Source organism: Idiotropiscis lumnitzeri, chromosome 7, assembly GCF_059441095.1.
Source record: "Idiotropiscis lumnitzeri isolate Australia: NSW breed Sydney's pygmy pipehorse chromosome 7, RoL_Ilum_1.0, whole genome shotgun sequence".
In the NCBI taxonomy this organism is placed as follows: domain Eukaryota; kingdom Metazoa; phylum Chordata; class Actinopteri; order Syngnathiformes; family Syngnathidae; genus Idiotropiscis; species Idiotropiscis lumnitzeri.
Genome location: NC_142397.1, coordinates 1,867,911 through 1,895,033, shown reverse-complemented (window position 1 = coordinate 1,895,033; position 27,123 = coordinate 1,867,911). Strand labels below are relative to the sequence as shown.

Genomic DNA, 27,123 nt, shown 5'->3' with positions numbered 1-27,123 from the left:
TACTGCGTCCACTTTTGATATGGGCAGTTATTGAAACAAAGAAGACACAAATGGTAGTTTTAAGATGAAAAAAGAAAGGGTGTAAAAAAAAAAAGGAGACAAAGTGAGGAAGGCAGAGGGAAAGATAGGAGGGAAGGAAGAAGATCAGAAAGGAAAGCTTAGAGAAGAAAAAAGACAGAGAAAGGCGCGAAGCAGGATTAAACAGAAGGATGAATGTAGAGATGCACGCCCCCCCCAAAAAACGGATGATGAAGGAGGAAAGGAAGGAAGGAATAATGTAGGTTAAAATGAAGGAAGCCTGGACATAAGCATGCATGAAGAACATGCAATTTAATGAAAGGTCAGGAAGGATTATATGCAAGGAAAAACCTGCAAATGAAATAATATCTTTGTGCATTTTTAATAAGAAGATAAAAATGAAACATTTTTTTAAACTACACATGGTGATAATAGGACCCCGCCTCTTTTGCAGAGTCAAGGACAACTTTCTGCTGGGAGAGCGCGGCTTGGTTTCCATTTCTTCATCACTCGGAAATCAGACCACGATGGACAACTTCACCGGTGTGGCTTTCAGTGGATGGGAATATTATTACGGCTACGTGGATCCGGTGATTGTGGACCAAAGCAAGTTGAAATACAACAAATGTGAGTCACTCACTCTGCTCCATTATTTCTTTTCCTTCTTTCCACGTGACCTCATCCAGCACCTTTTTCAGATTCTATCGTTATTGCATGTTGGCTCACTCTGGCTGCCTTTGTGGGGCTCCTCTTCCTCTCCTTGAATCTCATGTCTGGCAGCCGGCGAATGACTTGGCGTGTGTGAGTTAAAAAAAAAAAAAAAAAGTCACATTTTCATCAACGCAGTGAACTCCCCAATATTCGTGGATTCTTTTAGGGAATCTATCGCTTATTTGCTGAAAACAAGAAAAATAACACTCTGGTAAAAATTTAATATAATGCAAAGAATGAAACAGTTGGTGCATTATGATTCATTTATCAATACCATGTGATGTTGCGACTCCTTCTGGTGTGAGTGTCTTGGCCACCTGGGGGCAGTATAATACAAAGACACTGAAAAAGACTACCGGCAAATTTTCCGGAGGATAAAGAATATATGCCTACCGCTGCATGCGTTGCTACTGTATGTGCAATGCTGATGTTAGCGTCATTAGCCCAATTCCTCAATTATTTTCTATTTGGCGGCACAGCTCGTCCGTCCGTGTCACCCGCGAATCGAGGGGAGTCACTGTGCAATAATAATCAAATGCATGAAAACGCAAACGACACATCTGTCTCTTTTCGTTGCAGGGGACACAGACGCAGAGGTCAGAGGAGGAACACTTCATCCAGTTTAGTATGAGAATACAAAAATAATAAGTGGGAAAAAAAATATGCAAATAAATGGCCGACTGAAATTGTTTTGTGGCCTTTGAACCTGAATGGCACATTATTTGGTAGCGCTCACGTCTTCAACGCTAAAAAGTCGTGACAGACGGCTCGGACGGCCGATCCATGCGCTTTATTCGTCCGTTTACGGCTGCCTGCGGTCACCATGGAGACGTGAGACATGAAGAGGTTTGGCGAGTCGGCTCCGCCCCAAACCTCGTGGATGTACAAAGACAGGAGGGACAGGCCCGCTTCTAGGAAAGGAAACAACAAAGATGTTTTAGTTAACCTCTCAAACTGACCAAAAGTTTAAAATATTACAAACAGATAGTGAGTCATGTTTCGGTATGAAATTTAATTGGACTGTCTTTGGCCAATCAATATATTAAAATGGAAATATTAGAGCCCACCCGATTAATGGGCTGGGTGATCTAATGGGGCGATATTAGCTCCTTTAAAAAACAGCTAATATCGGTTGATTTTTTGCAGGGCAGTTCTTTGCCAATTATTCTTATTTTTACACATTACTATACTCATTTTGACACCTAATTTATATGTTTATTGTTTTCAGCGTTCAGGGACCAAAGTTATCTATTATATATATTTTTAATGAATCGTCCGATTAATCGATTATCGGAATTTTGTTCTACTAAATATAGGAATTGACCTCAAATAATCCATATTGGTCATGGCCAATTAAATATTGATTGAAATACTTAAGAATGCAATTCATGAAGAAATTAGAAAATATTTCACATTTTCAAATAATTAAACACCTTGGGTTAAAACTGAGCGGAACAAGCCTTACCGCATTTCGACTCATCTCGATTATCTTCTGGCCGGCAAGCAGACATGACCGCTCGATGCATTTCCGGAAGCGTTCCTCGCCTCTCCAGCAAGCGCGTCATGACGTGGGTGAACAAGCGGAAGGTTTCCCCCGTGGGCGTGCGGCAGGCGTGATGGTAGAGACGAAGCAAGTCCGCCTTGGGACCGGGATCCCGCAGCAGCGCATCCACGAGCTCTTCGTGCGCCATCACGCTTTCTTCCAGCCAGCGCAAGAAGCTCTTTGAGCGTTCGTCGTCGTACGAGTCCTCCACCAGGCACCCGAGGGACCACTTGACGAGCAGGTGGGCCGTGTCCACAGCCAGCGGACTGGGACTATCTGTGGCTTGCGGTTGGCCGAGGCCAAACACGGGACGCCAGTGCGTCAAAATGCTGGCGAGAGACGATCGGCACTCGGTTCCGAGACTCTCCTGTCGTTCTTCTGACTCGGCGCCGTCTGACGGTTTCTCCTTTTGTGTGCGGGTTTGGGAGCCTTTAGCCCGGGTCTTGTCCCTCACGGACCCTCCTGTAGGACAAATGATAGTTAACACTGAAATACGAAGACTGGATGGTCCTGTCCCATTATTTTCGACTTGTCAACACACCTGAAAGTCGTCATTGGCGACTGTTTGAAAATCTAAAATATAGTCTTGCTTTTATAAAATTTAATTGCAGATACATTTTCAAGACGGACCTTTCAAGAGAATCTCGGGCGTCCAACACTCACCCAACAGTTCTTTGACTCTGTGCTTTTCACACAAGGCCTGTATGTGGCCCACGAGCGCCGCGTCTCCAGACAGGGCGCTCCAACACAGCAGCAGAGCGAGCGCCTCGGCCGAGGACAGAGGCCGAGCTCGCAGCGTCGTCCGCTCGGCGCGTTGGCCGACGGACAGCGCGCTCGTCCGATGCTGGAGTATGGACGAGAGGGTCCGCAGTAATGTGCCCAGCTGGGCGGCCTTCACGCCCAACCTGACGGACGACAAACATCAGCATCCTTGACCCGCGATGGGCTTCTCACGTCAGCGTGATGTTTACCTCAAGCGGCGGCTGACGACCAAAGCCACGCAGAGGAATTCGTTGATGAATGTGAGCGGGAGACACTTGACTGTCTTTTGTTCCGACGTGAAAGTGTCCCCTCGGATCATGGCGGTCTCCTTCTTCCCGAGGTTCGTCAACCACAACACGTGGAGCAGCTCAATGATGGAGCCGAGCGAATGTTGGTCCAGGTTCCTGAGGGTGATGATGAAGAACGTGAACGATCACGTGAACAAATTTGAGAGTTAATTCTGGGCCGGGAATCTGTGTGTCATTTGTTCTTTCATCCCAAATATGTATTTTCACGGCCATAAGGAGCACTTCAATCATTTACTGCCATTGACGGCAAGAGACATCAAAGATCCATTTTTTTTGGGGGGGGGGGAATTTCAGAAGCTCGATTGAAGAAGGAAATACCAAATGATCCACACGCCGAGGCTCACCTTTTTTCAACCATCTGTACGATCCACGTTAGAAGGCCGCCGCTTTTGCTCAGGTTGTACGCTGCGCTGGTTACACGTGCCGCCTGACACAACACTCGGATAATCTGCGCCTGGAGGAACAAGTCTTGTCAGTTTTTCATCGAAACATTTCATTCGATGGCCAGCAAAGCACTCGTGTCCGACTTGGCGAGGGAACCGACCAATCGCCGGTTCCAGTCGTCATTGGTCAACCAAAACAGAATCGTGATTGGTCGCATCCAAATCACCGCACAACGTTAGTTTTTACGCCAACCGCAGTCGTGGTGTCAACTACCTGAGCGTGTTGGTCACAAACGGGGCTGCTCGCAAAGCCGAGAAGGCTGTGGAAGATGCACTGCTGGTTGCAAATGTCGTAGGAGTACCGGTCACTTATTCCTTCCTCCAGCACGCTCAGGGTCCACTCTCGCTCGGTCTTGTGCTTCGGGACAAGCAAACAAACAAAGTCAGTCCAACTTCCCTTGACCCCGCCAAGCAAAAATAATCACATCAAGGTTGAACGCTGGACACATCAGCGCATCAGGGTTTGTTTGTGACGCAAAGCGGAGCGTTACCTCCAGGTCAAAGCTGTAGAAGAACTTAAAGAACCCGGGAACCTTCCACATGTCCAAACTCTGATGGGACAGCAGGAACCGATTCAGAACCACGTACATGTAGTCCTCTGAGGGAACGAGAGGGGGAAACATCAGTTACACAAAAACAGACTGCATCGTGCATGCCGGGCCAGGAAGGAAACTTGACTCGATCAGCCAAGTCAAACTTTGATTGGCCTGTCGGCGAGGCATTCAGAATTCGGTACTCCACACTTTGTTTTCCCACCCATGACTTGCCAGGTAGGCTGGGTGAAGATCCTTTATTGCTAACACTACAACGAAGCATGATCTTGTCAAAGTCGAAAGGTGGCAAAGATGAACAAAGGACAGAATAAATGTCACGTGATGGATAGTGAGAGACTCATAGGCCTTTTTTTTTTTCCCAATAACCGATATTTCATTTCATTTGTTGAAAAAAGGGGTAGAATGGTGTCAGAATTTGGAAAAATAAAAACGCCAAAAACTTGACTTAGTTTAAATGCTTTTTAGCAGATGTTTTTAAACAACTTTAGTGATTTACAAAATGTTAAAGCTTTTTTTTTAGCTCTCAGGAAGAGACAATTTAGCTTTAAAAGTTAAATGCCCGGAGCTCCTAGGCTCAGCTGCATGTCTTCTAGTTCAATGAAAACAAACATCTCTTTAAAGTTTCCTCTGCTCCGGAAGTGTGCGCGACTCGAGGTGAAAAAGCAAACAGGCAGCTTACTGCTGATTGGCTGCTACCCACTGCACAAGGAACCAATCAGAAGGTGCTGTGGGGGCGGGCCAATCTGCTTCTGCAGGCGGGGCCACCAGCACAGCAGAGAGAGAGTGAGAAGTGTACTGCAGTGAGTTAAAAATAAACCGTCTTATAATTTATTGGCCTTGAACGTTATGAAAAAGGGCGATGCAAAAAAAAAAATAAAAAAAAAAGAAAATGAAAAAAAAAGAAAATCGGCAAAATGCCTAAAGTCGGCCCCGATAATGGGCCCAGACGATAATTGGTCCACCACTAATGATAAGTTAAAAACAGAATCACTGGGATTGGAATGTCGAATCAACTTTTGCGGCTTCAATTCCGAGCATTTTTTCCACCCCCTATCCTGCGTGCATAGCAAGCGATTATCGTGTTTGAAAATTGTCGGAAGGTCACCCACCGGGTCTGAGCATCTGCTGAGCCACTTTGCTGATGTACGTGGTCAAGACAAAAGAAAGCTGCTGATTCTGTTGGTGAACTCCGTTCTTCACCATGTCCAGCAGGTACAGCAGCTGTTGGCCAGTTCAATTCAACCACTCATTCTATTTTTTTTTACCTTTTGAGATGATGTCATTTAATTATTTTTTTTTTTTACCTGTCTCCTCTCTCTGAAGCGTGCAGCCTCCAGGTGCTGGTAGTAGCAGCTCAGCACGTGGTACGCCGCCGCCCGCACCTTGGGGTCGTAGCTGCTCAAAGCCGCCAAGGTCAGGCCGAGGGCGTGGCTCGAGACGAACTTGAAGCAATCCACCGCAGACTCTGCCGCAGGAGGCGTGTCGGTGAACGCGCGAGAAGAGCGGCCAGAGAAGCGAGAGCGGGCTGCACTCACCTGGTCGGAGAATGGTGCTGAAGAGGGGGAGGAGGAAGCACGGGTCGTATAAACCGCTGAGGTCGTTCGCAGCTTTGAGGGAGAACAGCCGCACGTTTTCTGCCTGCTGATGTTCCGAAAATTTATTTTTAATACACGGAAAGCCATTGCGAAATGATCCTTTTTGCCAAAAGAGATTGGATTCATAATACACCCCCTCCCCCTTCCAAATTAGAAGCTGGCCATCCCCGCTGTAAGCGTTTTTTTTTTCAAAATAAAAAGTGTGGCAATGCAACAATTTCCCAAGCAAACCTGCGAGATAATCCTGCGCCGCTTCGGAAAGTGTGCGACGGTTCGGAGCATCTTGTCAGCGTTCAGCAAGGCCAAAAGTTCATCCGACTGGGTCTGCTTCCACAGAGACGATCCCAAGCTCTTCCTGGTTTTGTGGTGCTCCAAAGCTGCCGGCCCCCAAATAATGGACCTGTGGAAGGGAATTCCCAAAGTGTGAGCGTGGCTGCGCAATTAGTGATATGAAGAAAAAAAAAAAATGGCACTCACTGAAATTTGAGAAGACTGACATTATTTTTCTCGTATTCTTGAAGGAGCAACAGAATTGTCTGATCTGTTTAAAGAGATGAGATGCGATGAAAAAAAGACCATCACGCAATTTGTTGTTGTATTGTATAAAAACTTTCAAATTCATTATTTCAAAGAAGTGAAAATGACAAGAAAGAAGAGCGACACATAGAAAAGTTACACACACAAAAAAAAAGATGTCACATTTAAAATGAGAGCGTACATATTCGAAAAAGGAGCGGGAAGACGAGTTGGATTAAACCTCGTCCGACATTACCTGTATTGCTGAGCGTGGCTCCGTACGCTCCCAAAAGGACCAAAAAATGATTCATGTTGCACACAGCTGGACATTTCCTCACCAGACAGAGAAGGAGTGACACCAAAGCTTCTGAAGCGCAAAACAAACAAAAAAAAAGTCCACCTATTCATCGAAAAGTCCGATTTCCATCTTTCTGTCATTGCGAAGATCTTTGCGCACCTTTAGCCTGACTCCTGCTCGGATCGTCGTCGTCAGACTCCAACATGGCGGGCAGGAACAAAGAGTGGCTGCTGGTCATCATGTGGACGGTGGCCAACGGGACGAGACCATCGGCGATGTCGGCGGGCCGGTACATCGTTTCCAAAAGGCTCCTCAGGGTGTGGAGGAACTTCTCATCCCTGTAGCGCCACCTGCAGAGAACGTCACACAGTAAGTCAGATTTCATGGAAAAGAAATGCGGCAATATCTAGCGATTCGCTCACTTCAGTCCATTCTTCACAAAAGCGTTCCAGTCGGTTGCAGCGATGTCGTCAGGTGACGTCTGCACAGAGATGACATGTGTTCAAACTCCAAAAGCATCTCTCGCTCTCCTCGCTCACTTACTCACACTCACAATCTCACTCTCACTCACTCTCTCTCACTCACTCTCACTCTCACTCTCACAATCTTTCTATCTATCAGCCTGAGGGTCATTCGTTTGTCAACCTACGATGAGCTTCTGCAGTCTTTCCAAGACGCCGTGTTCTTGGCTGGGGATGACTATGGTCTGATCTTTGGTGCGACCGTATGAAGCAATCAGACACTTGAGTGCAGATGCGGTGATGCGCTTCCTCCAGGCTACTTCTTCTTCAGGGCAATCCGACAGCTTCTCCGTGATGACGTCCACCAGCTGCCACCTGACAGGGATAAACTCTCCAAAATTTGGACACGTTCCAAGCCCGATGATTTGGAAATGTGTCGTAAAAGTGACCTTTCAAAACAGTCTGCGTTCTGCAAGGCATCCGGCAGATTTTTCATCAAGTTGTCCCTGATGTCTTCGACGTCCGCAGAAACTTTGATTAGAGCCGCCAAAGTTTCAACCACGTTGGCAGCTTCTGTCACGTCTCCCAGAGCAGACTGGATCCACTTGGACAGGAGATTCTTTTTCAGGGCATTTAAAACCTTTTGCTGAACTGCAAAAATATATCAAGATACAGTTTGACATAAGCACAACAAAGTTGAAGATGATGTAGCACTGTACATTTACATTAGTACTGAATCGCCAATCTGGATCAGATTTGGATAAGGCTCCAATTTAAATTTTTTATTTAATTGCACGAAATTTGGGAAAATCCATACAAGCATGTTAATTAGTTGATACATTTGTTTTTCATGTTAAATTGACATTGTAGACAAACAAATAATTTTGATTATTACGATCCAGATTCAATTTGGTTTTACATTAAACTGAATTGACTAAACTACCACTTTTGAACAGATCTGGACTCAACCATGTTTCATATTACATCTTTTGACTGTGCACACAAATTCTAACCCAAACTGGATTGGTTCAGATTTCAGAATGATCTTGTTTTCGTGACAAATTTGAATCAGATCAGAATCAAACTTGGAAATTGGATGTTAATCTTCATGCTAAAATGATATTTTTACGACATCCACAATCTGGATTCAGATTGCTTTGACAATTTTACAGCAGTTTTGTCAGCAGTTTTACAGTTTGCACCACAGTATTTTTTAATGACGTCAAACAAATAATTTAAAAAATGTCAAACTGTGTACTATATTATATCATGAAATTATGATTATGTTCCAGTTTGCTCACAAATATGCAGCCCTTTTATTCCGTTTTACGCAGGTTAATTGTACTTGCAGCCATTTATTAGAACAGTACGGATTCTGAACTATAGAGCGCCGCTAGTGGTGAAAGAAAAATCCAAAAGAAAAGCCGCACCGCTGGATTAGCCGCACGGAACAAAATTGAGGAAAAAAGTTGAGACTTCTAGTCCGGAAAATACTGTAATAAACGAGCCAACAAGCGTACATTCTGTTACTGTTTTAATACGAACCGTCTTTGGGCGTGGCCGGATCCTCACTCGTCGCCACCAGCAAATATTCTCTGACAAGCGGGAGGAAGTTGTCCACCGTGTCGGTCATGTTCTTGATGTTATCCGGCTGAAGACACCACGTCTCAAAACAGAGACGATGCGTGGAGCAGTTTCTCACCAGCAGGCCCGCGACGGCCAGAGAGTCACGGAGAGGATGACGAAGGCAGTGCCGCAGCACGTCGGAGTGGACCAGCCGGGCACTTCCGGGCTCGTCCGACAGCGTCTGGAGCAGGAAGGCCTCCAGCGCCGGGCTGGAGCAGGACAGCAGAAGCGTGCCCAGGCCGCCCAGGTGAGCGTGCGACAGGACCATGCCGTCGTCCCGGGCTTGATTCTCGGTGAGAATCTGCAGCGTGGCCTGGCCGTAGACACTCAGCTCGCCTTGCGCAGTAACGAGCCTCTCCTGCGGGAGGAGCAATAAGGCGGACACCACATCTCTCACTTTGGAGGGCTCCATGTAGCCGTGTAAAGACAGGAGCGCCTGGAAAGGCCTGGACTGCCTTTTGGGAGTCTGCGAACTGGTCTCTAGGAGCTCCCTTTGCACGGCTTTCTCGATCGCACCAGTGTAGGGCGCGAGTAGCTCCGTGTGACCCAGCTCGTGCAGGGTGGCGGCACTCATCTTCAACAGGGTGGTGATGTCATCGCTCAGCTGAGCGCACATGTGCTTCAGTCGGACGGCGTTCAGAGAGTGCGGGGGCAGGTTGGCCAGTTCCAGAGACAAATACCACGCCTCCACGCAGGGATGCTTGAAGATGGCGCTCAGGGCTGAGCGAAGGATCTAAAAGCATGAACTACAGTCAACATGGGCTCTAGCGCACGTCCATGTGGCAGGACTCAAGTTTGTGAACCGCTGACTTGAATTGAATGACGCGAAGAGCCAGATATACTCTGACAGGTTTTGCTTTGGGAAAAAAATTTAAATCAGGGGTGTCAAACTCCAGTTGTCGAGGGCCGGTTTCCCGAATGTTTTCCATCTCTCCCGGCTGCAACACACCTCATTCAAACGAGCAGGGGGAAGAGATTGAAAGCATGCAAGAAAGCGGCCCTCCGGGACTGGATCTTGACACCACAGCAGAACCAGTGAATGAGAAGGATAAATCGAGTGTATGTTGTATACAGCTTCGTAGGCTGCGCCGATAATTCGCCATCGATATGTATCGCGATAGCAAGGTGATTGATATCAATAGAAAATGGTATTGATAAATTATCGACTATCGGCCCAACTCGTCATCAAACTCCCTCCCATTTAGGAAATACAATTTGAGGCACACGCATAGTTAATAGTCCGAGCCTTGAACAAGGCGGCTTGTTTAAATAATTGTGGATTCCATTTAAACTGAACAGTGTTTGACTTTTTTCTAGTTCATTTTGAGAGTTAAATGGTACATTTTAAAATAAAACTAATCAGAATTCACCCATTTGTCCGTTTTTTTTATTTTCAATAGTCATTTCCCCCCCCCCGATAGATATCGATATCGACCGATTTGACATCACGATAGTCTTCAGCCATAATCGCCCTTCTCTATAGCTTAGCAGCCACTTCTACTTCACTTTAGGTCGAAACAAAATCCACGTTCAATCGATCATGCACATCCCCCCCAAAATCTGAAATCTCCTGACCTCCTTTTTGTCGGCCTCCGCAGTGGACGTCTGCGTCATGTCCAGGAAGAGGTCCGATCCATCTTGGTTGTTCTGTTCTGTGGGCTGAGGGTCCGAGGGCATCTGCCAGTTTTGTAGCTTGAACACCAGATCTTGGAGTATTTGCATCAAGCTCTTCAAAATAGCCGAGCCCGTGTTTTTTGGAAACTGTGCACACGAAATGAGTAACGAGAATGAGCGTCATTACCGGAAAGCGCGGGTTTTTTTTTTTTGCGCTCTCTTACCGTGCCAAAGTTGTCCACTGCCAATTTGATGTAGAGTAAAATCTGCTTGACGGAAAGCGGATGCTCAGCGACCGACATGGAACCCATGGCGACCTCCACCTTTGTCCTGAAGGTGTCCTCCAGCACGGAACTCAAGCCGTCCAGGAATGTTGCTTTCATTAAAGCCGTGAAGGATGGCGTTGACGCTTTCGTTGGATGACCTTCTGATGATTTCAACTGTAAGAACAAGAAAAGAAAAAAAAAAGGAGAAGATGCACTAGCAGCTTCATTAGGGCCCCACAACGACATAAAACTGACCATCTCTGATCTACACGGCTGCGTCAGCCACTTGTAGTAATAGTGATGAAGCTGCACGACGGAAACGTGCGCAGAAACGGGCGGCTCGGAGGAAGCCAGCTCTTTGTCGTACTGCAACAGACACAAACACAGCGGCAGCGGCTCGCGCTGGCTGTGCAGGACGTCACACAGCACGGACGACAGGTACTCAAACACAGCCGCTGCACGAGGTAACACACACACACACGTGATTCACATTTTGAGAGACAGGTTGGAACTCATCCCAATAATTTCCTCAAGGAAGTACTTTCCTACCTTTGTCTGGAGCAAGTTTGTTGCGGGCCTCCAGAGCGGCCGGGACGGCCACGCTGAAAGGGAAGGTCTGAACAACAAGGTCCTCGCTCAGAGGTGGCCCAAACTCGTCAGCGTCGCCTTCGCTGCCCTCCATGATGACGTCGAGCATGTCCAGGACATCTGGCGACAGAGAGAGAGTGAATGCGCTTAACACCAACTTAACGCAAATTGACAATCGCGCCCAAATTGGAACGTTTTCTCTCACTCTGATTGTTGCCTCCAAAAATTCACGCAACAAAAACGATTGCACCCTTAAATGAAAATGACAACATTTACACAGGCGTTTATGTGTTTCAAAGTTTGCGGGAACGGTATTTTTAACGATTTATTTAATTAATTAGTTTATTTCATGGTTTGTCTGTAGGATCAACGTGAACTCATTCAAGATGTCGTTATTTGTCATGGCACGTTACCGAGCAATGAAAAGAATTTGCAACGGCGATGTAATAGAATTATGAGACAAGCTAACAGCTAGCCTCGCTTTTTGCTTGTCTGCTTTGCTGAATAAATGTGCCTGTTTTCGCTCATTATTGTGAAATGCCAAAAGGTGGGTTTAATAACTTAAGATTTGAGGCTAAGAGTGCGTAAACCGAGAGTGCGAGGTCAGAGAAGGTCACACGCAAGAGACAAACTCGGCTTACCGTCGATGTGGGACACGCACACACTGGCGGCGTCTCCCTCCTGGCCGCCCAAGTTGGACTGCTGGTACGCCGCCTCCTGCACCATGCTGGCGACTTTATCGGTGTACGTGTGCGATTGGCACACGAGCTTGACGAACACCTAGAAAGAGGAAATGGATCATTTATTCCCAATGACGACACCGTGAGCATTCAGATGCGCTCACTCACCTTCTCCAAGAATTGGATGACCGTCTCTTGTTGGCCGGGCTCGACTCGGTCCAGCCGGTCCAGCCAGAGTTCAAGCTCAGTCCAAGTGTACTCAAACACGCCGCTGTCCTTCAACACCTGCGCACAACGCAACACAGGATTGCCGGGACAAAATGTTCTCGAACACGAGTCCACATTATCATCCAGCCAATCACAGCTGACGTGGTCGAGAAGTCGAGTACACCCTGCATTGGAAGCCAGCCAATCGCAGGAGACGTACCAGATATATTTTGGGAGCCTTACTTTAAGAACCAGCATTCGAGTGGAAGTCTTGAGTTGGCCGCAGCGGCTGCCGACGAACATCTTGAGGAGCAGATAGAGCACGGACTTCTCGTCGGTATCTTCTGCTTCCTGTGGATAGAGAAAGACAGAACCAAAAGATGAGAACGTGGTGAGGGGCACAAATTTGGCAGAAAGTATTTTAAAAATGTTTTGTAGCACCCAAAAAACATGATTTTAATGAATTTTAATTGATGCTTGGAGTCATTTTGATGAAAGTATGCCACAGACATGTTCTTAAGTCAACTGACTGAGGATGCGTAATATGTCCTCCTTTTCATGTTCTTCTTACCTGAAGACGGAACCACGAGAACTTGCTGGCAGGAAGGTCTAAGGCCAGCTGCAGTATTTGATGCTGCAAGACGGGGGCAACCTCCTCGTTCACGCCTCCTTCTGTCACAATGCCTTGAGAAAAGAAAAAGAAGGTGACTGCCGTTCCGACAACACTTTAAAAATAAGCGGCATTACCTTTGAGGAGCTTGCTGAAGTCAAACTTGCACTGAGTGACCAAGTGCGGCACAACTTTTTGGTAGAGACAGACGACCTGCAGGATGAGCGCTTTGAGCAGGATGACCTCGGGTGTCTCAGGAGCTGCAAGACATATTTGGATCGCTTAATTTTGAGGATCCAATAAGAACGAGGGGTGTCCACATAAAGGACTTTCTTTTTAATCTTTATTTTTATTTTCAATCCAAGAAAGCTGAATTTCAGACTTTTCAAGGTGACTTTTAAAAGACCCCGAAAAGATGCCTTGAATTTTTTTTCCAGGTTCATGCTAGGGCTAAATTGGCAGACTTTGCTGTTTTGTCTCTCTCTGTTGGTCATTATTTTCCAGGTTTCGTGGACGGGTTGTGACAATTAACCCCCCAAAAAATGTAAAAATAAAATGAAATAAAAACATCCATTGCAAATGTACCTAATAAACTGGCTTGGTCTTCCTTATCCGTCCGTTGCGCCCTCGCTTCCTTGTTTTCCTTACTTCCTTCACCTTTGTCCTTCTTGCTGAGCGACTGCCACTTTGAAATGACGCTCGTCATATCTGGCAAAATCTAGCAAAAGCAAAATGATTTCAAAAATCCAAGCTCAGTTGGAAGGTATTCAAATGACATCTTATTGTGTTCACCTTGCAAAGCATTTCTCTGTACTGCTGCACCAGGTCGGCCATCATGTCCGGCGTGCACACGTCTGAGCGGTGGGCCACGAGGAACTCCAAGTTCTTGTGGGCTTTCTTCAACATGAAGCTTATCATGTTGAAGGTGGTGAGTTGCACCGCTGTGTTGGCAAACTAAACGAAAAAAGGAGACAAGGGGTCATGAAAGTTGTTGTATTTTTGAGTCCTGTAGGTGGCACTGTTGCTTTAAATAAAGGGTTTAAGAAATGGCAAGTCCGTGAGCCTTCAGCACAATGTTGAAGAGATACTACTGGAGTCCAAAAATACGACAGCTGGTTCATGAAGCCGATTTGAAGCTTCAGCGATTTGAAGCTTCAGTTACCCATCACTAGTGTTCAGTCAGTTTGGGACGCAGGCTCCCTCTAGTGGTGTCTTGTGCATGGCCCAACTTTCAACCAAATTCATGGCACCAAGGCCATTTTCCCAATGAAAAAAATCAGTGAAGGCTTAATCGATTTATCGTTTAGGGACCGAAATCTCGATTTCAGACAACAGGATTTTGAGTTCGTCCAAAGCTGTGTGTTTTTTTTTAAAGGGCTCTCTTACCCTACGCTTACGAAGCAGGTCACACTAACCAGCGCCCAAATGATTTACCAAAAAAAAAAAACGTACGCTTTCCTGGCATTATTACAATAATAGCTTTTGTTTTTAATGGTTAAATGGCATTTTCTGTCATGTTTGAAAATGTTGCTGTCAATCATACATTAAAATCGAAATCTCAATATCTGTCAGAAAAATCTCAATAGAATTTTTTCCTGAAATCACTCAACCCTACATTCAGTTATATTTAACTTTTAAATACCAGAACATTTTCCAACGTTTCTTTCGTGTACTGCCAGTGTGGTGTCACGCTTACATTGAGGCCCTGCGTGAAGAAGGTTTTGTTGCAGACGGGAGGCAGCGAGATCACCGTGATCATGGAAAGTAGGCGAGGGAGAGGAACCAGCTCGCTGCTTTGGAACAGAACACGGATATCCGGCTGGGCCTCGTAGATCTGACGAGGAAGGAGCAACAATGATCTTGAAGATGTTAGTCAACAAAACAAACACGGCACTCATCATGAGGGGTGTTATAAGCTTCGCAAAAAATAGTAGTTGAAAAATGTGATTAATCAGGATTAATTGTGATTAATTAGTTAAAAAAAATAATCACTTGACAGCACTACTTAAAAGTAATGAATAAATGATTTGGAAAAAATACGGGAAAATCCTAAATATTTTTCTTAAATGTAAGTTTTTACAACATTAAAATGATTTGATTGATGATTTAAATTGTCAACGCATTTGTTGAAACATTAGAAAATCCTTTTTTCTATTAATTTACCGTTTACATTTCCCCTCCCTATTTTCCTGTATTAATACTAAAAACAGTATGCATTCATTTCCTTTCTTTGTTTTTTTTTAAAGAAATTTAATGACTCAATTTGACAGTTTTTTTGTTTTGCAAACTCCTAATTTTAAACGAATGTACATTAAATAATTTCTGAATTATTGCCTCTCCCAATATTAATGAAATGCTTTATTCTACTAAATTTGAAATGAATTAAATTTACAATAATAAACAATGTGAAATGGTTATTTATCTTGTACAATAAATACAATATATAAATGTACAAAGAATCAGAATCATATTTTTTTTTAAATAATTCTGTATTTATTAACTGAAATAAAATGTATACTCTCTTTATTGATTTACTTTTTAGTTTTGTCTCTTTAGTTTCCGGTCGCACAAAGTTTTCAATTTTTATTTACATTACTTTGCCGCATACCCCAAACAGAATTTTAGGGTGCATCATTTTCTCCTTTTCTGCTCTGTATATTTTCACCTTCTTGAGCAGCCTGACATTGTCGTGCCAGGCACTTTTGAGGCGGGGCGAGTACGAGAACTGCGTCTCCTTGAAGTATCGCGTGAGGACGTCCGGACTGGCTTTGAGCGTGCGGACCACCAGCTCGGCCACCAGCTGGTCCTCTGCCGCCTGCTTCAGGCCCACCAGGAACTGAAGCAGCACGATGTTGCCGGCTCTGCGGAGAAAGCCGAGGTCGTTACCAGCGCTGTGTCCTCCGCTCACGCGGATCGGAAAACGTGACACTTGCCTGCCCGCCGTGCCGATGCTGGGATCATGGAAGCTGATGCCGTACTTTCGGGAGCAACACAAGTCGAGAAGGAAACTGTGAGCCATCTCCCGCACCAGCGATATCCCAGCATTCTCCGACTCATCCTCCACCTTTTAACGAAGAAATGTCATTCAGACAAGAACTTGACTTTCATAGGAATTGAAGATTTTGGAAATATTCCAAATCGGAAAGTTTCCATGGCAATGATAATATTCCCTTTATTAGTCCCACAATGGGGAAATTCGAGATTCGAACCCAAGCCTCCTGGGGAGACTGGGTCCTGAACGCGGCGCCTTAGACCACTCGGCCATCCTGGCAGCCGATAGGAAATTGAAGAGAACTTGCTTGGAATTGAAAAGATAGCGTTTGCCTCGCAACACAAAGCAAAGAAATTGCTAAGTCACCGCTCTTGGTTTGTAATCCTCCATCAAGCGTCGCCAGTTGGTCCGAAATACTGCTTGGCTTTTAACTCAGCATGAGACTTACCTACTTGTTTTTGCGCTTTTTATTGTCTTCATTATTAATATGTTCTGTTTTTTGTTGTTGTACGACTTACTTTTGCTTTCTAAAAACAGTTGAGTCGGGTTAAAAATTTCGTAAATTGGATCAGTGGTGACATGAAAAGTGACCGTTGTTTCGGACCATCATCTCAAAAAACTCACTTTGTTCTCATCTGTGGTGGCGTCCTTCATCCCGTTCCATTTATACAGCGCCGCGATGTTGGCCAACACCGCGGCTGTGAAAAAGCGCACCTTTTGCGTTTTGCTGATGGCTTTATTTAACACAACCTGCAACGAAACGAAACGCAGAAACGTCATCAAGAAATGGACAATCGAGAGAAAAATCAAACGCCAGCTTGCTTGCGCCACATGCATGGATCGGCACACTAATTGACAGGTTTCAATTCGGCGGCTTGGTGATGAAGTGCTGCCTCCATCAGAGAAAATACGAGTGATGTTTCGATTGTAAACTTTTCATATGCAATGTATGTATTGAACGAGATGAACTTTTGCTTACTCTAGTCTTCAGTGTGGACAAAATCAGATTGACTACGGATATCCTGTCCTCTTTCAGCCCCGTGCTTAGAATCTCGGGCAGAAGCTCTGTCACGACACATGAACACATTAGCAACATGCCTGGAAAAGAAATTCCTTGCAGATTATTACTCCAAGCTTACCTTTGACCTCTAGTATATGCCCAACTGTTACGTTGTCCCCTGACACCAAAAAGGAGAGGGCAAACTGGATGAAAGCCATGCGAATGTCGGGTCCTCCCTGGGAAAAGGAAAGAAGAAGAAGTGCACTGCCGTCCTCCGCTGAACTACATTTCGATTTTAAACCCAAACATTTTCAGTCCACAGCCACAAGAACGTAAATGGCCACGCTGTTCCAATACTTTTGGAGCAGATAGCTTTTTGAGTCTTTTCACCTTCTTATCTTTCCTCCTGGCCATCCCAGTGAGGGACTTGCTCATGTAAATGTTACCGAAGATCTCTCTGGCAGCTTCAGGTCCTTGAGATATGGAAGCCGACAGGAGGCTCAGGCACTGACGAACTAATCTGTGGGAACAAATGCGATTATTATATCATCTACAGTAACATCTTTTGCGAGCTGCTTATTTCTGGAAACATGGGGGTGAGCAAGCCATTTGCTATTTTACCCAATTGTGAATTAATCATTATTGGCACCACCCTGAGTTTCTCTCCCCATGAAGCTAGACTGGGTGAAGATACGCAAGCTAGCCAACAAAAGCTAATGGTTTGTCTCCACCATGTTCCCGATTAACATGGTTCGTTTTCAGGCTACAATAGTCACAATTCACGACATGACGCAAAAATGTTATCAAAACACCAGTGGATTGTTTTCCTGAATGCTTAACAGATCACCTTTAAAACAAAGCCATTCCTGCCTTCATGCAGCTTGCTCAAGCGACAAACCTGTGATTTTCCGAATGAAAGCAGCCATGAATCATCTTCATGTGGCCAGAAACGATCTTTTTCACAATGGCGTTGCCCACCATGTTGAAGTGGGACAGGTCACTGGCAGTTCTCAGGAGAATCATCTCCAGACTCTCGAAGATCACCACCAGCTGCACATACAGCGGAGATTCAATTATGAGACTTTCATTTAGGACCTAGGATATAAAGTGCAAGTCACCTCGCTCTCTGTTTGCATATCTCCTTCCAGCAATTTGAATATTTCTGAACACTCCATGGAGATTTTAACGTAACCTTCAACCACATCATACAAGTCGGATGATGGAAGCTTCTTGGCGGTTGTTATGAACGTCCGAAGTCCTGGAGACGACAGAAAGAGAAACATCAATTCCTTTGTACTCTAATGATTGAAAATAAATTTGAGTAAAAGACTTAACTTACCCTTCATGGCAGTGGTGGGATCCTTGAGCATGCTTTTAAAAAGAGTTCCGTTAAACTCAGTCATCTTTTGTTTCTTGGACGCCGCGTTGGGCTCCGCCGCGTCCTCAATCGGACGCTTTTTATCCATTTTTAAATGTCAACACCAAATTATACAAAAATGAAATCTCAATCAAGTGTCATTAGAGGAGAACTTCCATCCACGTTGCGGTGTAAACAGAGACAACTCGTCCGACGGAATTCTTACTCGGGCGGAAACACCGACGAATTGCAGAGAGTTCCGCACGGAAGTCGACAAATCGATCACGAAAACATTTTACGTTTTGTGGACAAAAACACCAAAGGAGCAAATCGTAAAAATAATAAATAAATACATGAATAGATGAATAAATAAATATTATTTATTATTATTATTATCGTCATCATCAGCATCATCATCATCATTACTATCATCATCATTATTATTATTATTATTATCATAATTATCTTTATTATTGTAAAATTTTAATTGCATTCACAAATCATTAATAAATCAAATCTAATATAAGTTCAAGGAATTTCCATGATTTATGAAAAATAAAACCGAAGGTTCGGTGCAGAATATAAGAAGCAAGATTGAGTTACGTGTAATACATCCATCCATCCATCCATCATCAGAGCCTCTTCTCCTCAATCAATCAATCAATCAATCAATTAATCAATCAATCAATCAATCAATCAATCAATAAATCAATCAATCAATCAATCAATCAATCAATCAATCAATCAATCAATCAATCAATCAATCAAAGCACGCGTTGTTCAATGAATGTAATTCGGACAAAATGAAATGGCCAAGTTGCCATTCATCCCTGCGACCACTAAGCGTCACTTTTGCTCACTGTGCCGAGTTTGAGATTGTAATGCCAGCATGAATCTCACTCTCACACATAACTACATCCAGCAGCCTTCCAGGCCCCAGAGGAAAACACGCTTCATCCCTCAAATTGAATCCAATCAGACACTGCATTGATCATTTTAATTTAATCAATACTGTACAATGACTTTAATATCATAGAACTTTATTTATAAAAAAAAATGACTCCAGGAATCAGGCAGCATTTTAAAGTCAAAGCAACTTACACGGAGAGGCTTTGCATTTGGTATATTTGCGATCGTCTAAGTTGTTTCTCCCGATTCTAGTGAGCGAGTTACAGCCCACAGCTGTGCATGCCATAAAAACACATCTGCCCGCGGCGCGCAAACCAACTCAAACTATTTTTAAGGCCTGCGTCGGGGCGAAAGCCAGGCGAGAGCAAATGTATTCATATTGCACATTTCATTACGGTTAAACCAAATATATTTCACATATAGCCTCCGTTGGCAAAGAGCAGCATGAGCCTCCAAATCCGTAAAACCTCATGCATGACAACGAATAGGGAGTTGCCTCGAAGGTACTGCAGGCTGAAATGTGCAAATATTTGCAGAAGATTACAAAGTTATTAATCACAATCTTGTTTATGATGTCAAAGTCATTAAGATTTGGAACAGAACTCCCAAACTCCCTGATGTGGAGATGCTTGCAGGTTTTCCGCTCTACTCGCGCATTTGAACTGCTGGGAAGTAACGTGAAGTGCAAACATTTCATTGCTCTACCGAGGTAGATTTTTCAGGTCTCTGTACTTTAGTTGAGCATTTATTTTTCGGACAACTTTCAACTTTTAACCCATCCATTTGAAAACAGATACTGTATCTGCACTTTCTATTCCTTACTTTGTAAAAATGGGGTCATTACTTGGGATGACACGACGTAAAGAAAGACATAAATAGAGAGAGGTAAGGTCAACTGCTGTTGAGAGCTTGATTGATTAAGATCTTGTGTCCTTGGGGGGGGAAAAAACAGGAACAGCAGCGACACGGGGCAACCTGAGCCTGGGAGGAGTAACTACGACGGAAACAGATTCCCCATCCATGGCCATGTTTTGACTTTTTGAATGTTAAATTATACTGATGGTGATCCAAAACAGTTCCTGGGGTAGGTATGTGATTATGTAAACTGTATACTTAACATCAAAATAAGAATGTGTCTCAAATTAATTTACAATTTAAAAATCAACCCTTCTGGCAGAAAAAAATGACAGAGAAAGCTTACTAGAACAGCAAAACTTTATTTGAGTTGAATGAGAGTCACTTTAATTGTTGGCAACTGCGAGCTGTTAGCGAAGAAATTGGTGGATGAGAAAGAAGTCCACAATGGGATAGTACACAAAAGCAAAACCACCGCAAAGACATTATCTAGTAAATGAAGCTCAGCAAAATGTTGCTTTTTTTTCCTTAGACTTGCCTTTGCTCTGGATATGTGTGAATTTTATTTCATGAAACCCTGACTGTGGATAGTATGATAAAGAATGACACACACAGCCACCCCTCCCTGAGGTGTTGTGTCCGTGGCCACCCTGCTTAAAATTCTGTGGCTACGCCCCTGCAGGAAGGGAAACAGGAGTGGCAGCTCCACGCAGCCGCATTCTGCACCATAAGTGCCGTGTTTATTTTTAACGCTCTGGGCCTCCTCCTCCTCTCAAAATATCATGCCTCAACAACATAATGGCGGGTCTACAAAGACAAAAAAAAAAAACGACTGCACAGATACGCATGGAGCACGCGACGTCGTTCGGAATCTTTTTCTCGTGCACATATGGCGCGCAAACTTTTATTTTGGGCGCAAGGATGCGAGTCACAAGGTTACCCTGTATATCAAACTGATGTGTTTAGTGCTTCTGTTACAATGTAAGCGGCCCAGCTCGGTCTGGCTCGGAGCTGGCGAGGCGGCTTCCAAGAGTCTCCACGGCGCCCCCCACCCCGCATCTGAAGCCACTTTTGGCGCACCGCAGGTTCCTCCGCGAGGCTCGCCGAGCTTCCGTCGAGCCCTCGCCGAGCCTGGCGGGCCCTCGGCGCACGGGATCAATCGTCATCCCGCCAGACGCCCGGGCCCATCGGCCACATCTGGCCGGGGCTGCAGCTGCGGGCGCGAGGCCACGCCCCTCCGAGCGTCGGGAACCGAAGCGCATCTCACGTAAGGTGCAGATGTTGTGAAGGCCCGATCGGGTTTCACGTTCGGTGCCTCGGGTGCGCCACGGCGCTTGCGGCTTGTCGCTATTTAGAACGCTGATTGAAAACAGTGCCAAACACTTTAGGAAAATGGTGAAAAGAAATGTTGTTTTTTCGTCAAAAGGGATGAATGGGAACTGTGTTACAAGTCGTGTTGAGTTGAGGAAACTGCTCAAAGCTTTCACACAATTAACAAGTAGTCATCCAATTAGATGCGTTCAGCACTGCAGTCCCCTGTCACCAAAATTCCAGAAAAACACTTTTCCATAACTCTGGACTTTTTAAAGAAAAAAGAATTAACCACATTTGGATTAACTACATTTGGATCCTGGTTCCGATGTTCAGTGGGCCGCGAAAGATTCCTGGAGAGGTTTATGCAGTTGTCACAATTCTTTTGTTAAATGTAATTTTTTGATCACGAAAGCACAAGAGGTATCGCGACTTGGTATCGGTGAGTCCATAAAGCGCGAATGCTCATACTGGTAAAAAAGTGCCATCGGACATCCTTATTTATTTTAATGCTAAAATGTTGCATGAAGACTTGACACATTTGCGAATCATCAAACCGCCTGTAATGTATCCTCAATATTTGTTTTTCAATTATTTTAACGACAGGAAACACCAAAAGTTTCGTAATGCGTTGAGAGAAAGACGAGGAATTGCATTTCGCAGGCCTGGCACGTCCGGAGTGAGGTCGACCCGGTCCTGCTCGTTGATGTCAATTCCAGAGAGGAGATGCTCAGCAGAGCAACTTCCTCCCGGGCAGCCTCCCCGCGGCGATGAGAGACCCACCAAAACGACACCATGTTATCTTTTCCCTCTTCCTGTGCGCCATGAAAACAAGTTTCCCGGGACGTCGCAAGCGTCGTTTGGTGGCGCGGCCTCGCCGTGACCTCGCTCCTCCTCTTCGTCTTCCTCCTCCTTCTTCTGAATGAGATGGTCTTGCTCGGTGAATCAAAGCCAGGCCTTCTGTTTTTGTTGGCTTTGGCCGCGTCGCTTCCTCCGACTGCTCCACTCGCGTCTCGGCAGGAGGAGTTAAGGGAGGTCTCGTAGGAAGTTATGGGACGTGATTATGCCCTCGACTGACTGTGTTTTTCTTCTGAAGTGAGACAATCCCTCTTTTTTTAATATTTTCCGAAAATAAAATAGCTCAGCCAAGCACATTTTTTGGGAGCTGCCCGTGTAAGAATAGGTGTCTTGTCAAAGCACACTTAGCTTTTTTGCCCCGACTGTGACATCACAATCGGGCTACTTTACATAATCACGCACCCACATCAAGCGTCTCCGCCCACGACTTGGAAGAAACCTGGGTGAACATCCGCCAGTTTCTTTTCTCGCAAGAAGACAGCTAGCCAGTCTACACGGAAACGCAATCACGTGAAAGCCCAAAGAGAAGTAGAGCTGCAATTTGATTGGATGCTTCGATAAAAACACGACAGTAGCCATGAAGCCATCTTTTGCGTTCTGTTCACATTAAAGAGGCAAAGCTGTCGTCCTGTGCTTTCCAGTTGATGAGTGCAAGTGATTTTTTTCTCTTTGGGCTCTCGTGTCAATTCCCATTAACGTGGCTTAGTAGTTTCACAGATGTGCGTATTTTTAAAAAAGGGCCGTATGCGCCGGTGCGGTCGTGAACGAGGCCACTTCATTAGCTGCAAGTCAAAGCGGCTCTTCTCATTCCCCTTAAATGTGGGCCACTCACATCTTGCATGGAGACGTCACTTTGTTGAAAAAGACGCAGTCATCCGTGGAATTGTGAAATCTGCCTGGCAACACGAGCGAGCTGAATTCTGATTGGATAAAAATTCTCACCTAAAAATTAAACACTAGGATATAATATGACATCAATGAGCAGAATAGGATCGTGATTTCTTGATTTTGTTCGGCCAGCAGAGAAGGCCTCGAAGGCCTTGACGGCCCGCCACTGGTTTGAAGAGCTCACACTCTGATCCAATTCATTTATTCACACTAGACGACTTGCGTCAAGTATTTAGACCACGTCCGAGCAGGCGTACCTTTCGACCGGCTTTCTGCCTCCAAATTGTCATTCCACCGCGAGTATCTTCAAGTCTGTCCTGATCTATCCTCCATCTTGTCCAGATCAGTCTGCCAAATTGGCGAAAACGCACAGCGAGCTTTGAAACTAGAGCCTGTTAGTGACATACAGTACAGCGTCAAAACTGTAAGAGGGCCTTTTTTCAAAATACTCTATCTTTTCCATGTGGGATTAGGAGTAAAAAGACGAAGAAGAAAAAGTCCTTTTTGGGAGTTCTCGTGCCAAGATGAAGACTCGGAGGCTACAAAGGCCGCTGTTAGATCACGCTTCCAATCATTGTCTCACTTCCACGTTCTGTTCTCTCTCAGAGAGGCCGACCTGCCCTCCAATCCTCCCCTTCCTCCTCCCGCCGCACTTTGATCACAGCACAACTTTATCTGGGCCGTCAGCCGGGCTGTTAGTTACCACGAGCGATCTGGCTCGAGGCTTCCGAACGCATGAGTCAAACGACGACTCCTCCAAACCTCAACCGGCCATCAAAGGTTGAAGAAAAAAAACAAAGAGGAGACAAGAGGGGAGGGGGGGGGCATGTGCTTCTTCACAAGGCAACGAATTAATTGACCTCGCTTATGATTCAAATCGTTGCACGTGTGTCAGTTGTGACGTGAGACCTTCACGCTCGTTTTAGCTGCGGCCTTGGTAGCCGTTTAATAAAAAGGAGAGCTCGGCTAATTATAGTGTTTGAGCAAACGAAAGCACATGTGGCTTCGACGCCGAGCGATGACATGCTGATGTGAGGTCCTCCATATAGCCGGGATTTATTCCACATCGCCTCAGAAAAGTCCGCATCCTCGCTCTGAGGCGTGCCGTAGACTTGTGCGGTGATTTTTAACAAAACGAGCAAACGGAGCTGCCGCTCGACCTGAACGATTATTTCAGGCACCGTCTACATATTGAAAAAAAAAAAATCTTTACAAAAAAAATTCAAAATCACTGGCGAGCTTGATGTAAAAAAATGTTTGATTCCATATTTTCATCTTTCAAAATGACTCACACGTTTGAAGTCTGTCATTGTCATTTAAAATTAAGCAATAAAAGACATGAAATATTGCAGAATTGTATCCAAAATAAGTCAACTATTTTAAAATTCAAAAGTGATGTCAATTAATATTAAAAATAGCTTCTTAAAATAACTTTATAAATAAATAGCAAGTTTTACAATGTATATGAAAAGTGCGTATGATTTTAAAATTGAACATACTGAAATAAAAATGTTTAATATTACTGAATATGAAAATTGAAATTGCAAGCCGATTAATATCCAAACGATATGTATAAAAATATATAAAAATGTTTTGCTTTATCATTTTTATTCATTTTCACTTTAATGTAGTAAATATGGAGGGCCGAAAGTGCCAAAATGAAATAAATAAATACACCATGATACGTTAAATTAAAATTGGCATTAATTAATTAAATGTTTCATTTATTATATAAATAAATAACAATAATAAATAATGTGGAAGTAAATAAATAAACATGCCATTAATTAAATGATCAATTATTATATGTAAAATGGATATGTGTATGTACTGAATTTCCCCAAATTGTTTAATTTTGTGTTACAGACATTATTTTAATTTCATATATTACAATTTTTTGCATTATTTCCCAAGTTCACATTTATAGTTATAATAAAATATTTATGTCACTTTAAATATCATTAAAAAAATTTTCTTGAATAATTTTAAGCAATAATTTTGATTTTAAGCATTTCTAAAAGCAGAATTTTGAACACATCCTTTGTATTGGCTCTCGTCAGATTGCACATGTGTTAGCAATGAAGTACCTAGTGAGCGTACCGTACAGTGCAGTATACGTTTCGACAAAAACAAATGAGCGGTGTACAGACAGACAGGCCGACGGGAATAATTCAAGGGTGATGATAAAAACTTGGATCAACTCAAATTTGAAGAGGCTCTGCTCTGTTCGGCTGGCTCGCGTCTTGTCAATAATTCGAGCCGCAGCGGCTTCCACATCCTCAACGAGATGTATAAATATTTTAATTACAAGTTACATATAAAAAAAATCGCCTCGTAAATCTTCCATTTTGCTGTTTTGATGTGTGGTTGGCGTCCGCATTCAAAGGACTTTTTTATTTTTTAAATTTTTAAATGTGCATCTCCATAAGGAAGCGTTTAACATCGCTAACAATGCATTCAGTGCTTCCGCTTGTTCAGCGGACGTTTGCATGTAAAAGCCGGTGACCTTCGGTTTGTCCTCAAACATGGAAAAGTCAAAACAAAAGTTGTTTTTTTTCAACATTTTTTTCTTAAAGTTTCCCAGAAACAGTAAAAATGTTCTCGTTAATTTAACTCAATGACCAAGTACCCATAACTTGAAAATGGTCAATTTGTGTTCGTTGGGCAATGTGACTCGTAAACATCACAAAGATGGAAAAAAGAATTGAGTAGTAGTTGCGGTCAAACAATTATTTGTCATTTTCGCTCAAAAACTTCACACGATCGTAGCATCTAACTTTTAGCGCTTGCCTGAGCTAACCATGCTAACTCACGTTTGTTCTGTTGTGTGTTGTTTTTTTACCCACTAAACAAAATATTCGGTTGATTTATGTTATTATGTTTATGTTGCTTCTATACAACTATGCTAAGCGGTCCCTGAATGTTTCCAGCCATCATTAATCGATAATTGGCTTATTTTTAGCTTAGTCGGCTAACGTAGCGCATTAAGCCAAGGTCGCGACGAAGCCGCCTTAATTAGTCATCTTATCACGTTATCCATTCTATTACGAACAATTTCAATCACAATTAAGTTGATTTAGTTTATATCATTTGAAGCATCCACGTATAGCCTGTGACATTCTCGCTCGAACAAAACACACTTTGTTCGACGAAAACATCTCACAATGCTCGCAAAAGTGGAAACAGATGATGCTTCAATCTTCACCTTTCGCAGAATTTACACCATAATTGGTCGCTTCTTTTTTCATGTTCCTCCCCATCCATGACGTTTCGAGATAATAAATTGGCAAAAAAAAAGAAAAAAAAAACTGAATATGGAGTGATTTTTTTTTTAAAACGCAGCGATACTCACCAACTTATCGTTGAGAATTTTGCAGCATTTTCTACACTTTTTATTGGATGTCGTCCTGCTTCCCAACATCTGGGTCTCGTTTAGGAGACGGAACAAATGTTTACTCAGATTTTCTTTTGTCTGCATGCCGGTTATGATTGACTGATGCCGATCCTTTTAGGTCCCTGCTGCCGTAAATATAGCAATATATTTCACATGTTGATGGAAGGGTGTGGGTCGTGTACATTTCCGGAAGGGAAAAAAAAAAACCTTTGCGCCTGCCAAAGAAAATCTCCTCACAGCAACTCGTTCATTTTGAACCCCCAAAAAATGTTTTTTTTAACATCATTTCAGTTCATCTGCATGATGGCCTCGTTTGTGATGAGCTGACGTGCAAAAATCCCTTCACTACAACGAACTTACCATACCATCTAGCTGCCTTCTTATAAGGACTAACTTGGGCTGGGAATAGATTCAAATTTCCAAAATCAATTTGATTCTATTCACAAGGGCCATATTCAATTAGATTTTCGATTTACGATTCATGTTAGAAAGGTTCCTAAGGTTGGATGTCGTCATGGTTTGCATTCTTAAAGTACGATTAGAATCGCGTTTGTGCCGAGCTCTCGCGAGAAGTACCGACATACGGGTTACTGACAACTGCCTGTTGCGCTGCAGTTGTTAGCCGACAGCCGCTAGCATGAGATATGTTCGATGCCTCAGTGTTCGTTCTTGACCTCAAGTGAGTACAATTGTGTACTTGTATCGTTTATAGTGTTTATTCATCGCGCCGCTGTGCGTCGCCATTTCTATTCGTGTCTA

General features: G+C 43.9%; 1 protein-coding gene across 1 annotated transcript; it reads right to left on the bottom strand.

Annotated features, from left to right (window-relative positions):
• Positions 1 to 381: 381 nt before the first annotated feature.
• Positions 382 to 18,356, bottom strand: urb1 (URB1 ribosome biogenesis homolog). Its single transcript, XM_088301289.1, has 39 exons — positions 18,132 to 18,356; positions 17,911 to 18,050; positions 17,691 to 17,842; positions 17,183 to 17,312; positions 16,932 to 17,028; positions 16,772 to 16,857; positions 16,417 to 16,542; positions 15,734 to 15,864; positions 15,466 to 15,661; positions 14,497 to 14,634; positions 13,593 to 13,754; positions 13,386 to 13,518; positions 12,938 to 13,060; positions 12,762 to 12,874; positions 12,434 to 12,541; positions 12,152 to 12,268; positions 11,945 to 12,083; positions 11,265 to 11,423; positions 10,971 to 11,170; positions 10,674 to 10,889; positions 10,411 to 10,596; positions 8,755 to 9,568; positions 7,659 to 7,860; positions 7,398 to 7,584; positions 7,171 to 7,229; positions 6,908 to 7,098; positions 6,707 to 6,817; positions 6,412 to 6,475; positions 6,166 to 6,334; positions 5,875 to 5,980; positions 5,644 to 5,804; positions 5,449 to 5,560; positions 4,277 to 4,383; positions 4,000 to 4,143; positions 3,687 to 3,796; positions 3,244 to 3,438; positions 2,936 to 3,177; positions 2,195 to 2,734; positions 382 to 1,640 (listed from the first exon to the last, which is right to left on the bottom strand). The coding sequence occupies exons 1-39, from the start codon at positions 18,256 to 18,258 to the stop codon at positions 1,462 to 1,464; spliced, it is 6,672 nt and encodes a 2,223-aa protein (XP_088157415.1). The 5' UTR covers positions 18,259 to 18,356; the 3' UTR covers positions 382 to 1,461.
• Between the last annotated feature and the right edge of the window lie 8,767 nt (positions 18,357 to 27,123).

Coding starts and splice junctions, on each gene's coding strand:
- urb1 (XM_088301289.1), bottom strand. CDS start 18,258: ATGGATAAAAAGCGTCCGATTGAGGACGCGGCGGAGCCCAACGCGGCG. Junction 16,858..16,931: donor GCATATACTAGAGGTCAAAG/GTAAGCTTGGAG, acceptor GTGTCGTGACAG/AGCTTCTGCCCGAGATTCTA. Junction 2,735..2,935: donor CAGAGTCAAAGAACTGTTGG/GTGAGTGTTGGA, acceptor TTTGTCCTACAG/GAGGGTCCGTGAGGGACAAG.